General features: G+C 46.5%; 1 protein-coding gene across 2 annotated transcripts in view; it reads left to right on the plus strand.

The window, feature by feature from the left end:
• PSMC3IP (PSMC3 interacting protein) overlaps positions 1–20,233 on the plus strand; it is a 135,955-nt gene that overhangs the window by 72,865 nt on the left and 42,857 nt on the right. For both annotated transcript variants that reach the window (XM_069634425.1, XM_069634426.1), the window contains exons 4-7: positions 3,058–3,169; positions 3,534–3,679; positions 5,797–5,850; positions 11,652–11,711. In XM_069634425.1, the coding sequence (XP_069490526.1) occupies positions 3,058–3,169; positions 3,534–3,679; positions 5,797–5,850; positions 11,652–11,711 (372 nt within the window). The remainder of the gene's footprint in view (positions 1–3,057; positions 3,170–3,533; positions 3,680–5,796; positions 5,851–11,651; positions 11,712–20,233) is intronic.

Below are 20,233 nucleotides of genomic sequence, written 5' to 3' on the forward strand. Positions count from 1 at the left end.
GGTTTGGGAGAGTGTCTCGCGCTCAAAGTCCAACTTGTATTCAAATAGTGCATAATCTATCCTAAAAAGCTCAACAATTCAACTTTGTGATGAGTTGTTTATTCTTCCAAATTTGCAAAAGCAACCAAAAACAGCCGACACGTGTTTCGACCCCTGGTCATTGTCAAGGCTGTACAAATACAAAGTCTGCAAAATATATGCGATTCCAAAATAGTGAATCCCATTGGGCATATAAAAAGTGGAAAAAAGAACCAAAGAAAAGAAGAGAGGTGGAGGGGGGAAGAGCTCCCTGGGAACAGAGTAGGCAAGGGGCAGAGCGGCCTCAAGTTGCCCCAGAGCCTTAAGAAATGTGCAATAATGCACTGGCTCACGTGAGCTGGGTTACTGACAAACTTACCATGGGCCCGGGCTGCGTGCTTACCATGGTGTTGCCCATCCACTCAAGGGCCAGACTTGATGGACCCATTTAGAGTGAAAGCTCTGGGCAGCGCGTGTGGGACTGCCTCGGGCGAGGGGGTCTGAGTAGCTGCGCAGTCTGGGCAGTGTGTTTGTGTGTGTGTGGGATGGCCCGGATTGGGCAACCCAGATGTGCCCCGTGTTGGCCGCCTCGTGGTCAGCGAAGGGTAGTCCTGGGGATGCCTTTTGTGGCAGCCCGGGTTGAAGAAAAGTGTCCGGCTGCCTCAGCGGAGCAAACTGGGTGAAGATCAGTAGGCCGCCCCCTGTAATCTACTAGACAGAACGAAGAGAATGGGCGGACCTGTGAGAGCCCCGTGGGCACAGTGGTGACCCCATGACAATGGGGTTTCAGCCTAAAGTCAAGATGGTGCCACGGTGTGCGGGTGGCCTTCTAGGCTAAGGGGCTGCCAAGAGGATGAAATGTTGGCCGCAGGTGTAGTCGTGACATCGGGCGGGCCCCGCAGGACAAGAGGGCCGCCAAAAGACACTCCAGGTGCAGCAGTGAGATTAGGGGGCTGGCTCCCCAGGTTAAAGGGAACCCTGGAAAAAAACCAGTAGCAGCGATGAGGACGAGCAGGCTCCCACCTGGATAGGGGGCCACCCAGAGATTGAGGTGTGGGCCCACGCGTGGTTATATGGGGCGGGGGGCCCCACGTGATGGATGGGATCGCCCAGAAGAAGGAAACTGTGGGACCAGGCCCCATTCCATTTGGGGACAAAGCCAACCACCAGGGACAGACTAATGAAGGTATTGTGAAAGGGTGTCTGACTGCAGCAGTCCCTCCTATGTGACATAATTGAATAAGTTATGTATGTCTTGTGTATTATTTATATATTTGTTTATACGAATGTATGTTAAGTTATAATGTTTAGTACAGTTAAGCAGGGTATTCTATATATTTTTAAATATTAAGAATAGTAAAGTAGGAATGTTCTGTAGGATGAGTGTTGGGAGGAGGAAGTGTTATTTGGGATTTATGGAAATGTGGGTTAATAGTATTTAGTTCAGGGATTAGATGGAATACACAGGCGTTGGTTAAGTGAGGTAGGTGGTGGCCTGCCTCAGGCCACTTAGGGAGTGGGATCACCCACAGAGGCAATTTGTTGGCCTAATGCCTCAGTGGGTGGTACCAGATGTTAATTATGGGGTTGTTCCGTCAGTCCCACCGTATGGGTCTCCCTGTGATTTCACTAGGGAGTGGTGGGCTGACTGGGCATATCCCCTATTCAGAAGTAACTTGCTCCAGGGGAACTTGAGAATGGGAATTGGGCATTGGAAGTATAGCAATGTATCATTTGAAAGATTGTGTTTTTAGTTTGGGTTTGCTGCCTATAAGCCGAAACTATTGCGTTAGAGTACAGATAGAGAGCAATGGCGTATAAGGAGGGACTCGAAGCTTGTAGGTGGTGTTTGGTCATTTGCTCCCTCATTGACTGGCCATGCTAATCCCTGTGGCCTTCCCCCCCAGTACCTGCTCCTCCCTGCCTAAAGCTTAATCAAGCCTTACCACCATACTTTGCACTCTAAGTGACTGCTAGTGTTTTTTCAAAGCAGTCTTCTGAGAGGTAATGACTTAATTGGAGTCGTAAATGCGCAAATGGTGTAATAAAAATGCCAACTAGGTCTGCCTTCAATCATTCGATTTATAAGCACCATGCATGTTCTTTGCTGATGCTCGTTCAAAACAAGTGCCTTTCAACGATCTACACAAAAGGCCAAACTGTGGGCTCCCTAAAATATATATATATATTTTTTTAAATCCATCTTGGTGACTGCATCCAATTGAAGTGAGGTAAGAACTGCAATTTTATTTTGCTGGTGCATCACTCACTATCCAGCTGGCCTGGGGAGTGGTGGTGCTGGTGGTTCCCATGGCGAATGTCTGGGGTGAGGGAGGTGCGTTTCCCAGGGTTGGAAAGGCTACACTCCACTAGATAAGTATATTCCCTCAGTATCTTGCCTAGCTGACCCTCCAAACACACACTAGGCAGATGCACCAAGGTTGTGATACAATGATACATATCCACGTTTTAAGGCGCTTAAACACCATATTACTGGATGTTTTGAGGCGTAAACCTGCTCCTAGAAATTCCAGGTGAGTGTGGATTGGGCAGTAAACCACATCTCCTGGGCCTAGTTTTAACAGCCAGTGATCTAATAGGCCAGCACAATATTACTTAAATTCAGGCTAGAACTCGCTTGTGCTTTGACAACCTTGTGCAAGTCCTGACTCCGGAACTAGATGGTGTATTTTTCTCATTTGTTAACATCTGTACATGGCTTTTTATGGTTGAAAAGAGTGCAGGATGATGGTTAACCAGTTACCCTTTTTCTTAAACAAATGGCAGTATTATTCAGCTTTTTGAACTCTCCCATTTTGCCCACATGACCATTGCTGTGCGTTTCTGAAGTATTTTAATGTGCTGTGGCGTACAAGGTTTAAGCTTTTCTGCCAGCCCTATCAGCTAGAGAGGTTTGGTGGCAGATGTGCATTTTTATTTTCTTTCTTCTAAAATAAATGAAGATTTGCTAACTTGTGGAAGTGTTCATGATTCTTTTTTGTAGAGGATGGTTTTCCTTACATTATTCTGTATTTTCAGGCTCAGTTTCCGTGTATAAGTGACCCTGAACTGAAGAACCTAGACAGTCAGATCACAGAGCTGTCTTCAAAGGTGCAGGCAGTACAGCAGAACTGCAAGCAAATGGAAACTGGTATGGCTTACAATTGTTTGTCTCATAAATATTCAACTGTTACACTTGAATAGGCCAGTCATCTGACTTGGGTCCAAATGTTAATGATTCTACGACAGCAACAGCATGTCCCTTCCTCTGCTTGCTGACTACTAGCAGGCACTATGTGTCTATTACCACATTTGCACATATGAACCACATACCTCTGGGTACCATTTTTCGAAGGACTTATACACCTTCATGTGGCAGCGGCCCTACAGTCAAATGTTACTTGGTTGCTTTTGTACAGGATTGTTTTTTTGTGTGCTACGTCCCCTGTAATGTTCTGTTATTTGAAATTAGTTCTGGAAATATGATGCTCTGCTTTTCAAATGGTTTCCTCTAGAACTGAAGGATCTCAATAGCGCAATGACTACAGATGATATGGTTAAAGAAATTGAAGCGTTAAAAGAGGAATGTGCCAACCACACAGAGAAATTGAAGAAAATTAAGTCTGCCACAAACCATGTAACCCCTGCAGAGAAGGAGAAGGTACTTAAACATTAATACACAGGGGAGCCTGTTGAAAGCTAGCTTGTTTCTATGATTTTTCAATCATTTGAAGGTGGCAAATATGTGTGCAAGCAGTAGGATACAGCTAGGCATATACCCCCCCCAATCTATTAGATTTCAAATCGTGAGCTGAACAGTTTTTAATGCCAAGTAACGATCATCAGTTCAGGGAAAGATCATGAATTATTATGTCTCCTGATTTTAAACCCAATGACTACGGCTCACGCCATGCTCTCTCCCTTCACATGCAGGTTTGTCGCTTATTTCGGCAATCGTGATGTGGAGCAGTCTTCTGCACCACAAAAATCTAAAATCTGAAGCTCTACATGGTGTATAGAAATATGAACACACTTTTTAGGGAGCTGGTGTACTAAATCGGATAACCGTCTCAGTGCTGGACCGTGTTTAGCAGAAATCCGGACCTTCCAAGATCATGTGAAATAGTTACAAATTGTTGTGAGGTGACCTTGTCATCTAAGTTCAATAGCTGAATTCCTTAACTCTGGCGCTAAACCGGCATTCCGTCCATTGGATATTCTTGGTGGATAGCATTACGTTTGACTGAAGCTCGCGTAAAGACCCTGCCGAGCAAGAAATGTTTTACCCAGAAATCCCAAAGTTCAAAAAGAATCTAAACTCTGAAGTGTCCACCTCTTTGGTTACCTTGTTTCTCACGATTCCTGTTCTACTGCTGAATCTCCTAACCTCTGCTTCTCCGGCGATCCTGCTTTCCCAAGCTCATATCTTGAAGCCCTCCCCCATACCTTACTTGCTACTGTGACCACATCTGTGGCACGCCACATAACTCCTGCCATTGTGATTTTGGAACTTGCCTTCAATCCGCTTCCTACTTTTGGTTATGATACAGGAGAGCAGCGACTGTCCATGCCAGCGCAAGGACGTTTTGCTCAGTAGCAGTGGTTTTCAGCTGCCCATTGCCAAGCAACCCATGAGAGATCCTGAAGAGCAACTCCCTCGACAATTCCATCCCCCCTCTCCCACCTATCCTCTTGACCCTTTTGAATTGTAATACAAGTCTATATTCATCCTTATGCAAGACTACAGTTTCCATCTTCACTTTGGTTCCTAATTTAGGGGTTTTAGTTTGTGGTTTTTAAATTTGTAATCCCAGACATCAATGTCCAGTCATGTGCCCCCACGCACCCCCTCCTTGGCAAGTTAACAATTCCAGACTACACTGTCCTGACCATCTTGAATGGCCATAGGTACACCATGAGGGAGTGGTGCCCTTCTGCTACCAACCCCCCTTGGGACCACTTCTTGCTCTCCTCCCTCCCACTCCCATGCAATAGGAGAATTGTGTTCCATCACTTTCCTAAGTCTGTCTAATTTTTAAGCTCAACATAAAACGTCTAGTAAATAGTCATTGTGTAGATTGACTTGGTTATAAGACGATGTTGTGCATATATTGTCGAACTGCCAGTGTTGCTGGATCTATATGTGTGACCTTGTTACCACAAGCATCTTTTATATTCTCTTTACAGCTTTCTGATTCCTGTTTGGCTCTGTTCCGTGCTATAGTAAATACATTTTAGTAACCTATTTTTGAAATCGCTCCAATATAAATGTTCATTAAGATTTGTTCTCTTCGCCAACCTGAAGAGGCAGACACCATTAATCATAGTTCCATGAAAATTCCTGCAGGCCAACTTTTACCAAGACCTATTTTCCCTGTTTTGGTGCTGGAGGGAAGTCCTGTTACCCCGCCCCTGCTCTGGTGTTGGAGCAACCCTGCAGCCCCCGTCAGTCACCTCCCCCATCCTTCTTGTGTTCGGGAGACACCCACGCAGGTCCAGATCTCCGGCTAGGCCCCAGTCATGCCTTCCTTTTATCTCTGCTGGTCACCTTCGACCTCTTCCTGCCACCCGATGCAGGAAAAGCGCATGTGGGAATCTCTACAGGCTTCAGTAAAAAAAAAAAAGTGACCTTTCAGGAATTTACCTTCTAGACATCTTATTCCATTTGTGACCATATGAGTTTCGAAAACAGAACCTATTGAGATATCTAAACTGAACACATCTGTTCTGTATTTTGACAAAATCACATTTTAAACAGCTGTGGTCTTTTTTTCATAGGTGTACAGTGAGAGGAAGCAATATTGCAAGGAATGGAGAAAAAGAAAAAGGATGGTATGGAATTATTTCTTCTTCTGACATAAAACCTACATTTACACAAGTCGGTGATAGAAACTCTGTAGTTATGGTCAAGTTGGAAAGGTGATTTTGGGTGGTTCCTAACTTGGGCCCGTGTGACCGACGTAAAACCTCTTGGCTCATCCCACTCTGAATTGTTGTGGCACTCCGGCTGGGGGCTTTGGGGGGGCACGGGATAAACCTCATAATGGGCATACCAAAGAGTTTTTCAACATTGAGCTCCTCCTATTGATTGTTGCTGTGACTTGGCACAAAAACATCTAGGTGGAATGACCTCAATCCCCTGGGCTAGGAGCTGTCGTAGGAGAGAAAATCTGATTTAGGTAGCCAAGCACAGCTGGCATTGCACCTAGGCTGTTTGCTTTGAGCATGACCAAAGGTTGCTAGCGAGTGAGGGCAGCAGGTAGGGACAAGTGTGCCTCGGGTACAGTGACCGCAGGACACGGCCACAGGCTATTATCAGTGAGCACTGCCAGTGGGTTTGCCATGCCCTTGGATACAGGCCATACAGAGAGAGATCAGAAGTTGGGGACAGCGTGTGTGGACCTGCTCAGCAGGCACTGCAGGTAGGACCACTTTGCTGGGGGCATGGCTGCAGGCCAGGCCTTGTGATCACTGCAGGGATGGTTCCTGCATCGTTGAAATATATCTTAAAAAAAGAACAAAAGATTTAAGGAACGTAATGATTCTTTGGTATGGTAATATAATAAACTAGGTTCCTAGAGAAATCTTCAGTTGCAAGGAAACTCTCACAAACATAAAAGCCCCAAATTTGTGAGAGATGCTTACTAACCCACAAATGTATACACTCCACATTCAGTTAATAGAAGATTTGTATAGTATTAATATTTTCCACACATTATGACCACTTTGTTTTGGTGCAGACACAGAAAGGGTCCCCAGCGTCATGTCCTCATCAAGCACGTTGGGGTCCTATAGCAAATGCAAAGAGCCCATCACCCTGCAATTGTAAGGGGCCTGCAAAATCTGAGCAATCATTACACACTAGGTATATGCTAGAATTGTGATAGCGGTTTCCAGGGTACTCTTCTGTAATTTTCAAGTTGCTGAGATTAGCTCGGAATGAAGCTGCGCCAACTCCTTTGTCAAGTTCGTTATAAGTGGGTGGGGATACACACTGTGACGCCTGTTCTGGAATTGGGAGCGTCATGCTGTGTAATACCTTCTAAAAGAAGCCAGTGCTTCAGATATCAATATGATTTATCAAAAGACTAAAGTCCCTCATTAAATTACTTTTAGCCAACATAAAATAAAGTTGACACGTGTTTAGCACTACACCGTGCTTTTTCAATGCTATACATAATTAGGACTGAAATGACATGTTTGGGACCCCGTATTTTTTTAAACGTTGTCAAGTGATTAACCATTGGTGAGAAGGTAAGTGCAAAACAATGGGAAACAAGAAGACAAAAGTAAAACATTATGTGAAGAAGGGAGAAATAAAGCACATACACAGGCAAGGAGGCTACACATAGGTTTGTGGATAATGCCACTGTTTACATGGTAATATGGTTAATGTTGATTCATTTCAAAATACTGTTTATGTTGATCTTGTATTGACTAGCACATTGTGAGAGAGTTTGTTTCACGATAAAGATGCAGTAATTTCTTCTTGATTTTGACATAAATAAATTAGTCCAACAATCTGCAATTAGAGTAATGCAATATGTTTGCACATACCCTGTGGCTTGGTAGTTGACACTGCATGGTTCTTATTGGACAATATGATGTGCATGGTTTCCTTTAAGCAGGCTTTGCTTTGTGTAATAATACCAGAGCCGTTTCCTATAGAATAGAAACCGCAGTTATGTTGGGTCTTTGAAAAATTTGATATGTTTCAGACTTCCCCATTTTGCGAAGAGCTGAAGTGTTCTGGGAAAAATATAAGCATGACTCCAGTTTATAAAAGAAAAGGGCTTGATCTAAGCAATCCCCCTTTGGTTGCTCAACATATGCCGAGATCAGCCTCATCCACCAGTTTTATCTCCCTCCAGGAGCATTCCTTCATCACACCCCCTCCTACCACCACCTGCTCTCCTACTGAACTCGCTCTGGTACTCTGGAATGTTCAGTCTCTCTGTAACTAAAGTTCTTCTCTTATTTTCCACTCTGACTCGTGCCATTCCATCTTACTGTGATGGCTGTCACAGAAACATAGCTTTCTCCACACATGGCACTTTCACTCTTGTAGCCTTGCCCACTGTGGGGTTGGCCCATCTATCCTCACAAGTCTTGTCGATTTAAGAAATTGGTTGATAATGACCTCATGATCAACAGCCCACCTACCCCATGCACATTTCTCTCCTCTCAAACACACTGCTGTTGAGCTGCTCACACAAATCTGTCCTAATATTGTCCTCATCTAGCTGCCACCTGACAACCTTATGACCACCTACAAGAATCACATGCCACTCAAGTGCCAGCTGTCATGAGAGACCTCAATCTGTCCACCTTGATGAAGCCCCACAACCTTGAGTGAGAGTCCACGCTCTGACCATTCTCTGGTTGCCCTACATAACCTGCCAACCCACCACTGCAGCATCTTAGTCATACCTTCCACTTCTTTCTCAATGTGTCTGCTCCCTCTGACCTATAACCGTCTAACCATTCCTTTCTACATTTCTCTGCCTATCCCTTTTCTTTCTCCCACCTTTTTCTTAAATCACAAGTGATACTTCAAATCTGACACTGGCTCTTTACTTAGTCAAGTTTTCTTCAACCTCTCTCGCCACCTCTTCTGATTTCATTTAGTTGGAATTTCTGGAGTTCCTTTTAACAATGGCCGCTCCTTTGAGCACTGTTGCTTGCTCCTTCATGCCCTCTCCCCATCAACCATTTGTCTACCTCTCCATCCTGCAGCTGAGGACAACCAAGCACCTAAATCTGTGCTGCTAGTGCAAAACCCACAGTCTGACCCTCCTTGCTCTCGCTACTGCTCTGAAATCGGCTATGTCTAATTATTGACTAATTTCTTCTCCTCACTCTGCTATCTTCCCTTCAAGTTATCCATGACCCTCCAGTCAGTGTTGGCTCCCATTCCAACCCTCTCCCCCACATTCCACTGTTTTTGCTCCTCAGCTTATCACTTAGCCTTCTACTTCTCCTCTAAAAGGCCTGATGGGAGGAATAACATGCCAGCCCTCCCCTACCAATCCATTCTTTACTCTTCCACCCCCACCCTTACCTCATTTCTCACTATCTGACCTCCCCACCAACTGCCCGTCCTGAGCTGACAGCTATCCTCTAGGCTGACGGCAACTCCTGTGCTCCTGCTGATCCCTTTGCAGAATAAACCGTGAAGGAGCAGGCAAAGGTTGACCTTTTGCTACCCCGCCCATCACTTCAACCTATCATTCTGCTCTTGTATCCTCTCTGCCTGTTTAAAGGTGGTTGCTGTGATACCCATTTTGAAGAAGTCCACAGCTGACCCAAGCAAACCATCCACATATTGACCTATCTTTGCCATTGCTCAATATTCCAAAGGTATGCAGAGCAGAGTCTTCAACCGTAACACTAATACCATGCGACCAACAGACTCTGTGACCTGCCCCATTCTCCCCCTCCCCAACGCACTCCAATCTTGGATTTGCAGCACACTCCAGAGTCTGATGTTACCCACAACTAACTCCCTTGCTGCAGCTTGCCACTTATTTTAATTTCCCCCTCCTTCACTCCTAAGCTGTTAACTTGCATCATTAACTGCATATCTGCTTATCTGGCACTGGATGGTGCTGCTTTGCTTGAAGTCCAACTCCTCTAGCCCTCATTAAGCTGGGACAATGCTGCAGGTTCTTTAAGGGACTCCCTACATACTCCCCCCTCAGAAAGGTGTTGGAACTTTTCTTCCCATAGCCTATCAACATCCCACTGTCCTCAGCCGCCTTTGCTCACCGCTTTAACATCATATGGCTGTCCACGCAAACTCTCTCCTTATTCATAGTGCCTATCCTTGTGTTTCAATCCATGGGCTAGATGGCTGAACATGACCTATACTAATACTGTGCTATCTCTCACCCCCACCAACACTAGCCACCCTGTCTGTCCATAACCTAAGTTTCCCACATCCACAAATGTGCTGTCTCTCACTTTTGTTCTTTCACAGTCCTGGCTCCCCTTTACTGGTACCTATTACCCCTTGAAATTAGGTACTTTCCAGCAGTGGCTGGCTTAAAGATCGAAGGCACACCACAGGGAAAACTGGTTATACCAAATGTATGGACACCGTCCACCAAACGTAACCATGTGAAAACACAAGGGTGGACAGATCTTGCCGTTTACAACACAACTCAAATTAAACTGCCACTCTCCCTCAAGAAGAACAGAGCTGTCCCTAGGAATTGGCTGGCCCTAGCAAACGATGATGAGCCACCATTCTAAAATGGACAGGGAAGACAAATTCACCCTACAATAAACTACTTCTATTAAAATACTTATGTAGGAATCAATAGCCTTGGTACTTGAGAGCACGCTGCATTTGTTCTTGCTCCTTCTTTTGAAGAGCTCCCCCCTCTATTCCACTTTGCTCTGGTCACTCACTCCAGCTACCGGTCATCTATGGAGTAGAGGAGGGAGCTCCTCAGAGGTGCGCTCTCCAGTAGCTAGGCTGTTGTTTCTAATATATTTAATAGAAGTAGTTTAGTGGAAGGTGCATTTTTCTTCCCTGTCCTTTTTAGGAAGGTGGCTCATCAGTGTTTGTTAGGTACAGCCAATTCCTAGGGACAGCTCAGTTCTTCTTGAGTGAGAGTGGCAGTTAATTTTGAGGTGTGTTGAAAGCAGCGGGACATTTCCACCTTTGTGTTTTGGCATGGCTTAAAGATCGCTGTTAAAGATCACCACCTCTACCAGGAAGGAGCCCAAAAGTCCATAATTTCCATCCCCAACCACTGTCATCACTAGATGGCACTTCTGTCTGTAAGTACAGTTAAAAGTGAAGAAGTAGCTTTCTTGTGCTTTTCCAATTTGCTGTTTCCAGATCTGTCCACACACCAGATGGTTTATGGTTAACTATAACAAGAGTTAATATGCCCTTCTTGGTGAAACACTTTTCATTATTAATAAATACATACAAATAAACTGGTAACCAAGCAACATCAGAAATCGACCAATGTGAACCGCGTCCTACATGAAAAAAGCAACCATACAAAATCTCTAAAATCTAGTATTCCTGAGGACACAGGAATTTCTCTCAACATCGGGATTTCATTAAGGAAGAGCGAATATAGAGTTCCACAAACTTTTATGAGAAAATGCACACATGTATTACACATCACACAGCGAGCGCCCTCCTGAAAGGAAAGGAACTTTAAAATTGGGGTTGCTCCAATCCGAATATTTAAAATTCTTGATGAGTCGAAGACATTGTTTGTAGGGGAACGTTTTAAGCAGGATGGCTACTCTTATACCATGTACATTCACACAATAAGAGTAAGGTTTTCATGCAGTAGATTATCTTTATACAGTTGGTTTTGGACACTGTCCAGATCAAGGTATTTCATGAAGTGCAATGGCATTGTAGATGTCTACAGCTTTAAATAAATCTCATTGCAACCTATGTAGAATATTGTGGTTACCACATTGTGTACATTAATGTACACACATCTGTGCGTAGGTGAAATGAGTAATGAAAAGGCAAGCTATGCCAAACAGTAATTATTTTGTTGTGTGCTCTGCTCGATGAATATTACAGAATGCATTTGTATTGTAAAGTGCTTTAACCGACTTTTCCTGATCCTTCTTCTTTTTCATTTTTATTTTAGGCCACTGATTTATTTGATGCTATACTTGAAGGATATCCCAAAAGCAAGAAGCAGTTTTTTGTGAGTAACCTCTGTGCTTCTTATTTGTTTCATTTTACTTTTAAATTGAAAAATGTAAAACCATATCAACTGTACCATGAAGTACTAAAGAAATGTCCGGACGTTTACACACCTTTCTACGTCCGTTTCTTTTCCCTGTTGAATTATGACCAGGTAGAAAGTGTGGGTATGGAGATTTTCCCACAGGAACACCTATGTGTTTTGCTTCACTCAGCCGAAACTGAAGGTGTCAATCTTGAATTGGCTGAATTTTAACCCTTGCTTTGGCAAACTCCTAAGTACGTGTTCCTTTTTGGGGCCACTGATTTGATGCAGTTGAATTGCCTGCAGTGTAATGAAGTTTGAATGTGGCTAATACTGAGCAGCTTTAATGAAAGCGAGAAATACAATTCTATAATGGCATGCATTACTTTATATTTCTTGTAATAGCTTTAAATAAGGCATGCTCATAGTGTTCTGCATACATTTTAATTGCTGAACCTACTACGTGATCATGAATTCTGAAGTGTTAATTCTTTATTAGTACTTGTTTATTTTTGATGTAAGCAATCTTAATCCCACAATACTGGCCAGAGGTTTTCAAAATTCACGAATGGATGCTGTGCTTTGGCATAAGATTCTTTCTAAAATAATGTAACTCCAGCATATCATTCGTACCGCTGAACATTCAATTTCAATTTGCCTTTACACTTCCCAAGAATAAACATTTTTGGGGGGCTGGTTCCCTTCAAAACACATATTTGGATTGGTCCTTTATTCTTGAACAAATTCAGAAAATGAATTGGAAGAATTAAGAATTTTGAATCCTGCTAATAGTCCAGATTTATTTTTTAAATGTATTTGTAAGGTCTGAAAACAAACCTGTGCATGTAGTCTCCATTAGCTCCCTTTATTGGGATGAAATATATATATCTTTAACATTAAATGAAAAAAGCTGCCTTTTTAAAGTAGTGGTCTAAATGTATTACTCTACAAACTCATCCAGAATTCTTCTTATAGTGAGTCACTGAGCTCTACTCTTCCCTTCTTTATTTAAATATCAAGTAGTGCATTTTATTGGCCAAGGTTCTTTAAACATAAGGCCTTTCAGATGGAGCATTTCTAGTGCTGTTTTATCGTACATTTATTAAGATGGATTTCTGAACTCTGACCTGGTGGGCATAGATTCAGAAGGCCAGCCTAGTTTCTTGGAACAGGGTGACCTTCTTGACAAGCCAGACCAATCAAGGTAGCATTGGCGGCTGTCAAGACTAGGTCTCAGGAGGGGTGAGGGTGATTGAAAGCCCACAATGAGCACACACAGTAAACAACATTACTCTTGTCAGGTGTATATATCAAAAATACTTATACATTTATTAAAGACCTTTTAAATCAAACACAAAGCAAATATCAGCAGTAATAACTAAACCAACAAAACACTACTAATAAATATATATACAGTTACCAATGGCCTAAAGGAATAGTGCACAGTAAGGGTCCACAACCTGTAAAGAAAGGGAGCATACAGCGCGAATGTACTTTAGGCAGTCCTTCATTTATCAAACCCTAACTGAGAGGCAGTCCAATCCCTAAAATGAGGGGAACATTGTGCTCAAAAGTACTTTCGGTGCTGATGCATGGAATTGTGCGGTAGATCCAAAACGGGGTCTCTTGCAGGGGCTGTTGCAGGGGCTGTTGCGACTCAGGAAGGTGGATGAGGCAATGAGGAATAAGGTCCCAATATTCGAGGAGGGTCTTCCCAAGAGGGCAGAACAGGATCCAAGAGTTGGGTATAGCTTGGAGTTGCCCTCATGGGACACTTCTGCATAAAAATTGATGGATGCGCCAGGGGCCACCGGTAAGGGTTGCAAGTACTCGCCAACCCTCGGCGCACTCCAGACCAAACCTCGGCAGTGGAGTCCACTTCGGTTGCAGGTTCAAATACTGCATTTTCAGGGGCTGCGTTCCTGGGGTGATTCTGTGGTGGGACAGTGGCGATTTCTCCGCTCCTGATGAACGGGGTCTTGGCCAATTCCCCTGCAGCAGGTCTGAGGGCACGAGGGGTTGGGGGGGGGGACACAGCAGCAAGGAAACCCACAAAGGTTTTCACCACAGCTGGGTGACACAGCGATTGCATATGCTTAGGTTCAGGCGTACTCTCCTAATTCCAGACCTAGGAGTGCTAGATGTACGAAACTCGGCGGGACAGTGCCTTATACACAGTGTTTACAGTCTCTAAATGCTCAAGTGTCAACTCGAGACGGTGGCGGTTCCAGGGCAAAGGTCCCGTGCAAGCTGGTCAGTTCACTGGGTGTTCCAGGAACACTTCCGAAAAGGCTTGCTTACAGGTTAGGTGGAGGTGCCGAGAATAGTTGATCCCACTATTCCAATGGGTCGAAGCGCCTTTGCAGACCACCTAAGTTCGATCTGAAACATGGGGTCTAACGGGATGACAGCGGGCTCAGGGTGCAAAACCTTCCAGCGGTTCCTCTGCTCTGCTTCTTGGTTTCAGGATACTTGGCTCCTATCCTAAGTTCGGTGTGAACTCAAGAGATCGACGTGTTATGGGTGTTTGGGGCCTTCTTTTATCCAGAATCTCCTTTGCGCCAAAACAAAGAGGACCCAATGAGAGATCTGCTCACATACATCCATCCCAGACGTGGACCAGCCACGGACCACAGTGGTCCCAGTCATTCCCAGCACACCAGACTCTCTGGCACCCAGGATGTGCATTGGAACTAGACAGTCCAGCCCATATCCTGGATGCACACACAGAAGGCATGCAGAAGCCTGCAAAAGCTTTGGTTTGCGCCGGGATCTGCATGACCAGGGGAAGGCAAAGGGACAAGATGGCCAAAGGACAGAACAAAGGACCCTGTGGAATGGCTTTTTGGGGGCCAAGGCACTGTCCTGGGCCAAACGCGATAAACGTGATATGGACCACACGAAAGGGTTAAAAATATATGAAGAATAACAGCTGCCACCAGCTCTGTCCACCGAAAAATCCTTTGAGGGTGTCCAGGGCCATAAAAATTAAAATACCCCAACGCACTGTATGGTAAGGTACTTGGTGCACTGGTAAAATGTTGCTAAGAACTAGCAACAAAGTGAAAGGGAAACAAAGTCTCCCAGTACTTTCTGTCTTGGGTACGTCGGTTTCCCCATAAAACAGTGAGCGAAAACCCAGCGGAGTACAGTGGAAGGCTGGGCTCCACTAGCAAAAGTCAGGCTAGAATGGTCAGACAACAGTAACATGTTGGGGGGTACCAACTGGAGGGAAAATTACACATACATGGAAATCTTTCCTAACACTTGCGCCTCCCAGGCCAAGGACAGGGGGAACTAATCCACCCCTGGATGAGGTTCTTGTTTAGGTCGGTTAAACATTCTGGACAGCCCATCAGCATTGCTATGTTGAACACCTGGACTATGCTCAATAGTGCAGTCAAACCCTTTCAGGCTTATGGACCACCTGAGCAACTTAGGATTCTTTCCCTTCATGTTCATGACCCACTTTAGGGGCTTATGGTCAATTTGCACAGTGAAGTGGGTCCCGCAGAGGTAGGGCCTCAGCTTCCTGAGGGCCTGCACAACATAGAAACATTATTTCTCTACTGTGGACCACCTGAGCTCTCTGTCCTTAAGATGGTGACTTATGAAACCAATAGGGTGTTCCTTACCTTTCTCATCTACTTGTGATAGTACAGCTCCTATCCCAGTGTTGGAGGCATCTGCCTACACAATAAAAGGTCTTTGGTAATCAGGGGCCCTGTGAACAGGGGCCCAAGGAGTCGTTTAGGCCATTGAAGGCCTTCCCACAATCCCTAGACCAAGAGAACATTTTGGGTTTCTTTGGAGTTATAGCAGTCGGAGGTTGCAGCTACGGTGCCATAGTCTGTCATAAAGTTTCTATAGTACCCTGTGAGACCTACAAAGGCTCTCACCTGGGTTTGTGTAGTGGGGGTAGGCCAGTCCTGTACTGCTTGTATGCTACTGGGTAGAGGATGTATCCTCCCTCTACTTTCTTCATGCCCAAGGTAGACCACTGAACATTGACCAATCTGGCACTTATTGGCCTTTATAGTCAAGTGGGCCTTGTGAAGTGCCTGCAACACAATTGTGAGGTGTTTCACATGGTCCTCCCAGGTGGCACTGAAAAGTGCTGTACCATCCAGATATGCAAGACGGCATTCATCCAACCCATTCACAAGCCTCTAAAAAGTGGCAGGTGCATTCTTCAACCCAGAAGGCATTACCCTGAACTGGGAAAGACCCTCTGGAGTTGAGCATTTAGTCTTCGCCTTGGCATGTTCTGGTAGGGCTATTTGCCAATACCCTGCAGTGAGGTCAAATGCGCTGAGGTACTTGGAGGCACCCAAAGTATCCACCAGCTCATTAGTTCTGGGCAAGGAGTGTGCTAGAGGGTTCAACCACCCCGAGATCTAACAACTTGTTGACCTCTGTCTTGATGTAAGATCTCACCTTATCTCACATCCTGTATCCCCTCCTGTATCTCCTGTGTCAAAATGTCAGCTTTGCACCCAGGTGTCAAACGAGGAGCTAGGGAAAACAAGGGGGAGAATTGCCTCAGCAAACTTCTCACCTCATCTTGTTAAACAGAAGTCAGGTGAGGGGCCAAATGGACACCCTCAATTGAGCTGTCGGAAGGACTGCCATGGAACAGATCAGGAAGAGGTTCTGACTCTTGCTCCTCTAAACCTGAAGCCAACAGCAGTGCAGCTATTTCAACTCTTGGAATGAAAGCCTTCAGCCTATTTACATGGACACTTTTGGAGCCTGTCCAGCCCTTCCAAGGTCCACTAAATAGTTAACCTCACCCATCAGGAGTACCATTCTTTTTCTGAGTCCTAGCACATAGTCAACCACATTGGTAGTAATGAAGGGGGGAGTAGGCATCTCCCACCCCTCCTTGACTATAGCCAACGGTCCCCTTACAGGATGACCAAAAAGAAGCTCAAAGGGGCTGAAGCCAATACCCTCCTGAGGTACCTCTTTGTAGGCAAACAGCAACATGGTAAAAGGAGATCCCATTCTCTCCTCCCTAATAATGCTTTTGGGAGTTCTATTAAACCTCTCAACCAAGCCATTGGTTTGGGGGTGATATGCTGAGGAAAACTTGTAACCCCACACTCCTTCAACATGGCTTGCATATACTTGGACATAAAGTTGCTGCCCCTATCAGACACAACTTCTTTAGGGAAGCCAACCCTAGTAAATATGCCAAGCAAAGCTTTTGCAACTAACTTTGCAGTCCGTCTTCAATGGGATGGCCTCGGGATACCTGGTGGCATGGTCGACCAGCACCAGGATAAACATATTGTCTGAGGATGTTTGGGGGTCAAAGGGACTAACAATGTCAATCCCTACCCTTTCAAATGGTACCCCCACAATTGGGAGTGGTACCAAAGGAGTTTGCATTGTTGTGGCACTTTTCCCAGATAACTGGCATGTGGCACAACACCTGCAGTGACTTTCTACTTGCTCTCTCATCTTGGGCCACTAGAAGTGCAATGCTAACCTTTGCCTGGTTCTCTTGATGCCAAGGTGACAAACAAAGGAACTTCATGTGCCAGCTGCAGGAGGAAGGGTCTTGCATGAAAGGGAACCACCAACCTCCTATGGTCGCCTTCTGTAGACTTTGTGGGCTCACTGTAGAGGAGCCCACCTTCCCAATAAATCCTGTGCTTCCCAGGAGGTTCACCCTCAAGCTGGGAGCAGGCCTGTCTCCTTAGGCCTTCTAGAGATGGGCACTCACGTTGGCCCTTACTGAACTCGACCCTATCAGGACCACCTTCCACCAATAAACGTTGGAGTTCAGGATGGCCATGTGGGTTAAGAATTTCAGGCAACACCTCTTCCTCATCAGGTTCAGGTGTTTGACCAATGACCTCCACCTCAGTGGTAGATGAGCTAGGGGGGGATGTTCTCGTTCCCTCTTTTGCCAAGCACCGCGAGTCCCCTTCCGTGTGGAAGAGCTCCAGGGTACAGATATTTCTTCATCTGAGGAAGAGAGAGCTTCCGTCCACACCATCCCGGAGGGTGGTGGTGACGACAAGAACGTCAAGGAGATGCCCGCCAGCGATGACGACTATGACATCGGCGGGGACGACGACATAGGCGCTGGGCCCAGCGACCCTATTCCCCAGGCACCTCCCAGAGATCTGTCGCATGATAGTCTCTTGACCCTCCACACACTGGTATCGGAGATTCAGAAGAGGATGCCGACGGCACCACCAGTGACACCACCAGCGACGACCCTATTGACACCGGGGCCACCACCGCCAAAGAAAAGGAGGAGACACCCTATGCCTCCACTCCAACCGTCACTGCCCTCCCCCCTAGGGATACAGGGACAGACACAGCGACGACAGCGGAATCTCTCTGCCACCAAGGGCTTCTCCGCCGGACGAAGTGGGATCCTTCCACTCAATGATCGCCTGTGCGTCGGAACACTTCCAGCTCACCCCCGGAAGAGAAGGAGGGCTTACTGTATCGGCGCCAGGAGGCAAAAAGAAAGACCATTCTGTCGGTACCATTCCTGGACGATGTCTGGGATGAGGGTCTGGCGCTGCTGAAGAACCCAGCCTCCACCTCAGCAAAGGGGGACTAACTAGAAAAGAAATACTGGTTGCCGGAATCTGCACCCAAATGTCTGCGATCACAACCATCGCCGGACGCAGTGGTCTCATCTGTGGCTAGGAAGAAGTCGTCCAACCCGTCGTTGTCAACCTCTATCCCCGCAGACAGCGAGGCGAAGAAATTGGATGCAGTGGGACAGAAGGTCAGTTACTCGGCTGCGACGACGGCAAGGCGGCCAATGTCTTAGAGATCCTGGCCAGGTACGACCGGGAGCTATGGTACAAGATAGCCCCAATCCTGGATTTCCTCCCTGAGGACAAGCGGGTAGAGGCAATGGAGATCCTTCAGGAAGGCGAGGTGGCGTCAGACCACGCCTTCGCCGTGACCCTGGACATTGCGGACACAGGGTTCCACCAAATGGGAAACGGGGTTTGCCTCCGTCGTCGTGGCTGGCTGAAGGCCACCAACTCCAGACAAGAGGTCCAGACAAGGGTCCTGGACATGCCATTCGTAGACGATCTTTTCGGCAAGGCTGTCGATGAATCTCTTCAGGCCATCAAGGCCGGCACAGAGACGGCCCGTGCCTTGGGCACGCTGCAACAGCACCATCAATCCTTTCGTCCCTCAGGAGGGAAGTCGGGTTGATCTTTGAAGAGTTTCGGCAGTGAATTGTCCTCTTACTGCCAACCCTCCTGTTCCATGACCCAGGAAGCCTACAGAGGTCGTTCCAAGGCCTTCGGAGGTTGCCGCCGTCATCGTCAGGGCGGTGCGCCAGCCTCAAAGCAGGACTGAACCGCCCAGGACGTCGGGCCCCCACCCCTGCACAGCGGTGGACGGGCCGGCTGGCGAACTTTGTCAGCATGTGGGAAAACATCTCCACCGATCGATGGGTGCTGGACGCTCTCGCCCACGGACACACTTTGGATTGTCAGTGAAAGTGTCCTCAAATACCACTAGTGGTCCGGCAGGAACAACACATCCCTCAGCTGCTGCTGGAGGTTCGGGCAATGTTAAGAAAAGGGGTGATGGAGCTGGTTCTGAAGCGACTCTGGGGCTCTGGAGTTACTCCAGATACTTTCCAGTAAGAAAGAAGACCAGGGCTGGAGGCCCATTCTCGATCTACGACGACTCCACAAGTAAATCAAGTCCCAGAAGTTCAGGATGGTCACGTTTCAGCACGTGCTCGGCCAGCTGGAGAAGGGAGACTTTCTGGCGTCGTTGGATCTAGAGGACACGTACTTCCACGTCCCCATTCATGTAAAAGATTGCAAGTTTCTGCGCTTCGTCATACAAGGGAAGCACTACCAGTTCAAGTTCTCCCCTTTGGACTGAAGTCAGCGCTAAGAGTCTTTACGAAGTGCCTGGCTGCAGTGGCAGCCTATCTGCGACTACAGGGAATTCATGTGTACCCATACCTCGATGACTGGCTAATCCAGGCCAAATCAAAGGACATTATCGTCGCCCACACAGAGAGAGGACCATCCGGCTGCTGACGGGTCTGGGGTTCTCAGTGAACTATGCAAAATCCTGCTTGACTTTTTCGCAGAACACGCGGTTCCTGTGATCGAGGCTCAACACGGTATCCTGCCTGGCGGCTCTGTCAGTGGAGAGGATAGTGGCCGTTTTGGGCAAGGTGCAACGGCTTTTGGCACTGAAGATGGCCACAGTGATGACCATCAAGTCGCTGCTCGGCATGATGTATCTACGTGATCTGGCTCTGCAGGTTGGATGTGACTGCTCCAGGAATTCCTAGACACCCGTTGGATCCAGGTGACCAGAAGCTTCAAGGACAGGATCGTGTTTGACGAGTTCCATCGAGCGATAACGTGGTGGGACGTGCACTCCAACATTGCCGGGGCTGCAAACTTCCAGAGCCCTCCATACCAGGAGACTGCCACGACGGATGCTTCCCGGGAGGGGAGAGGAGCGCACACCGGACGTCT

This window comes from Ambystoma mexicanum, chromosome 13, assembly GCF_040938575.1.
Source record: "Ambystoma mexicanum isolate Mex_15411 chromosome 13, UKY_AmexF1_1, whole genome shotgun sequence".
Lineage (NCBI taxonomy): Eukaryota > Metazoa > Chordata > Amphibia > Caudata > Ambystomatidae > Ambystoma > Ambystoma mexicanum.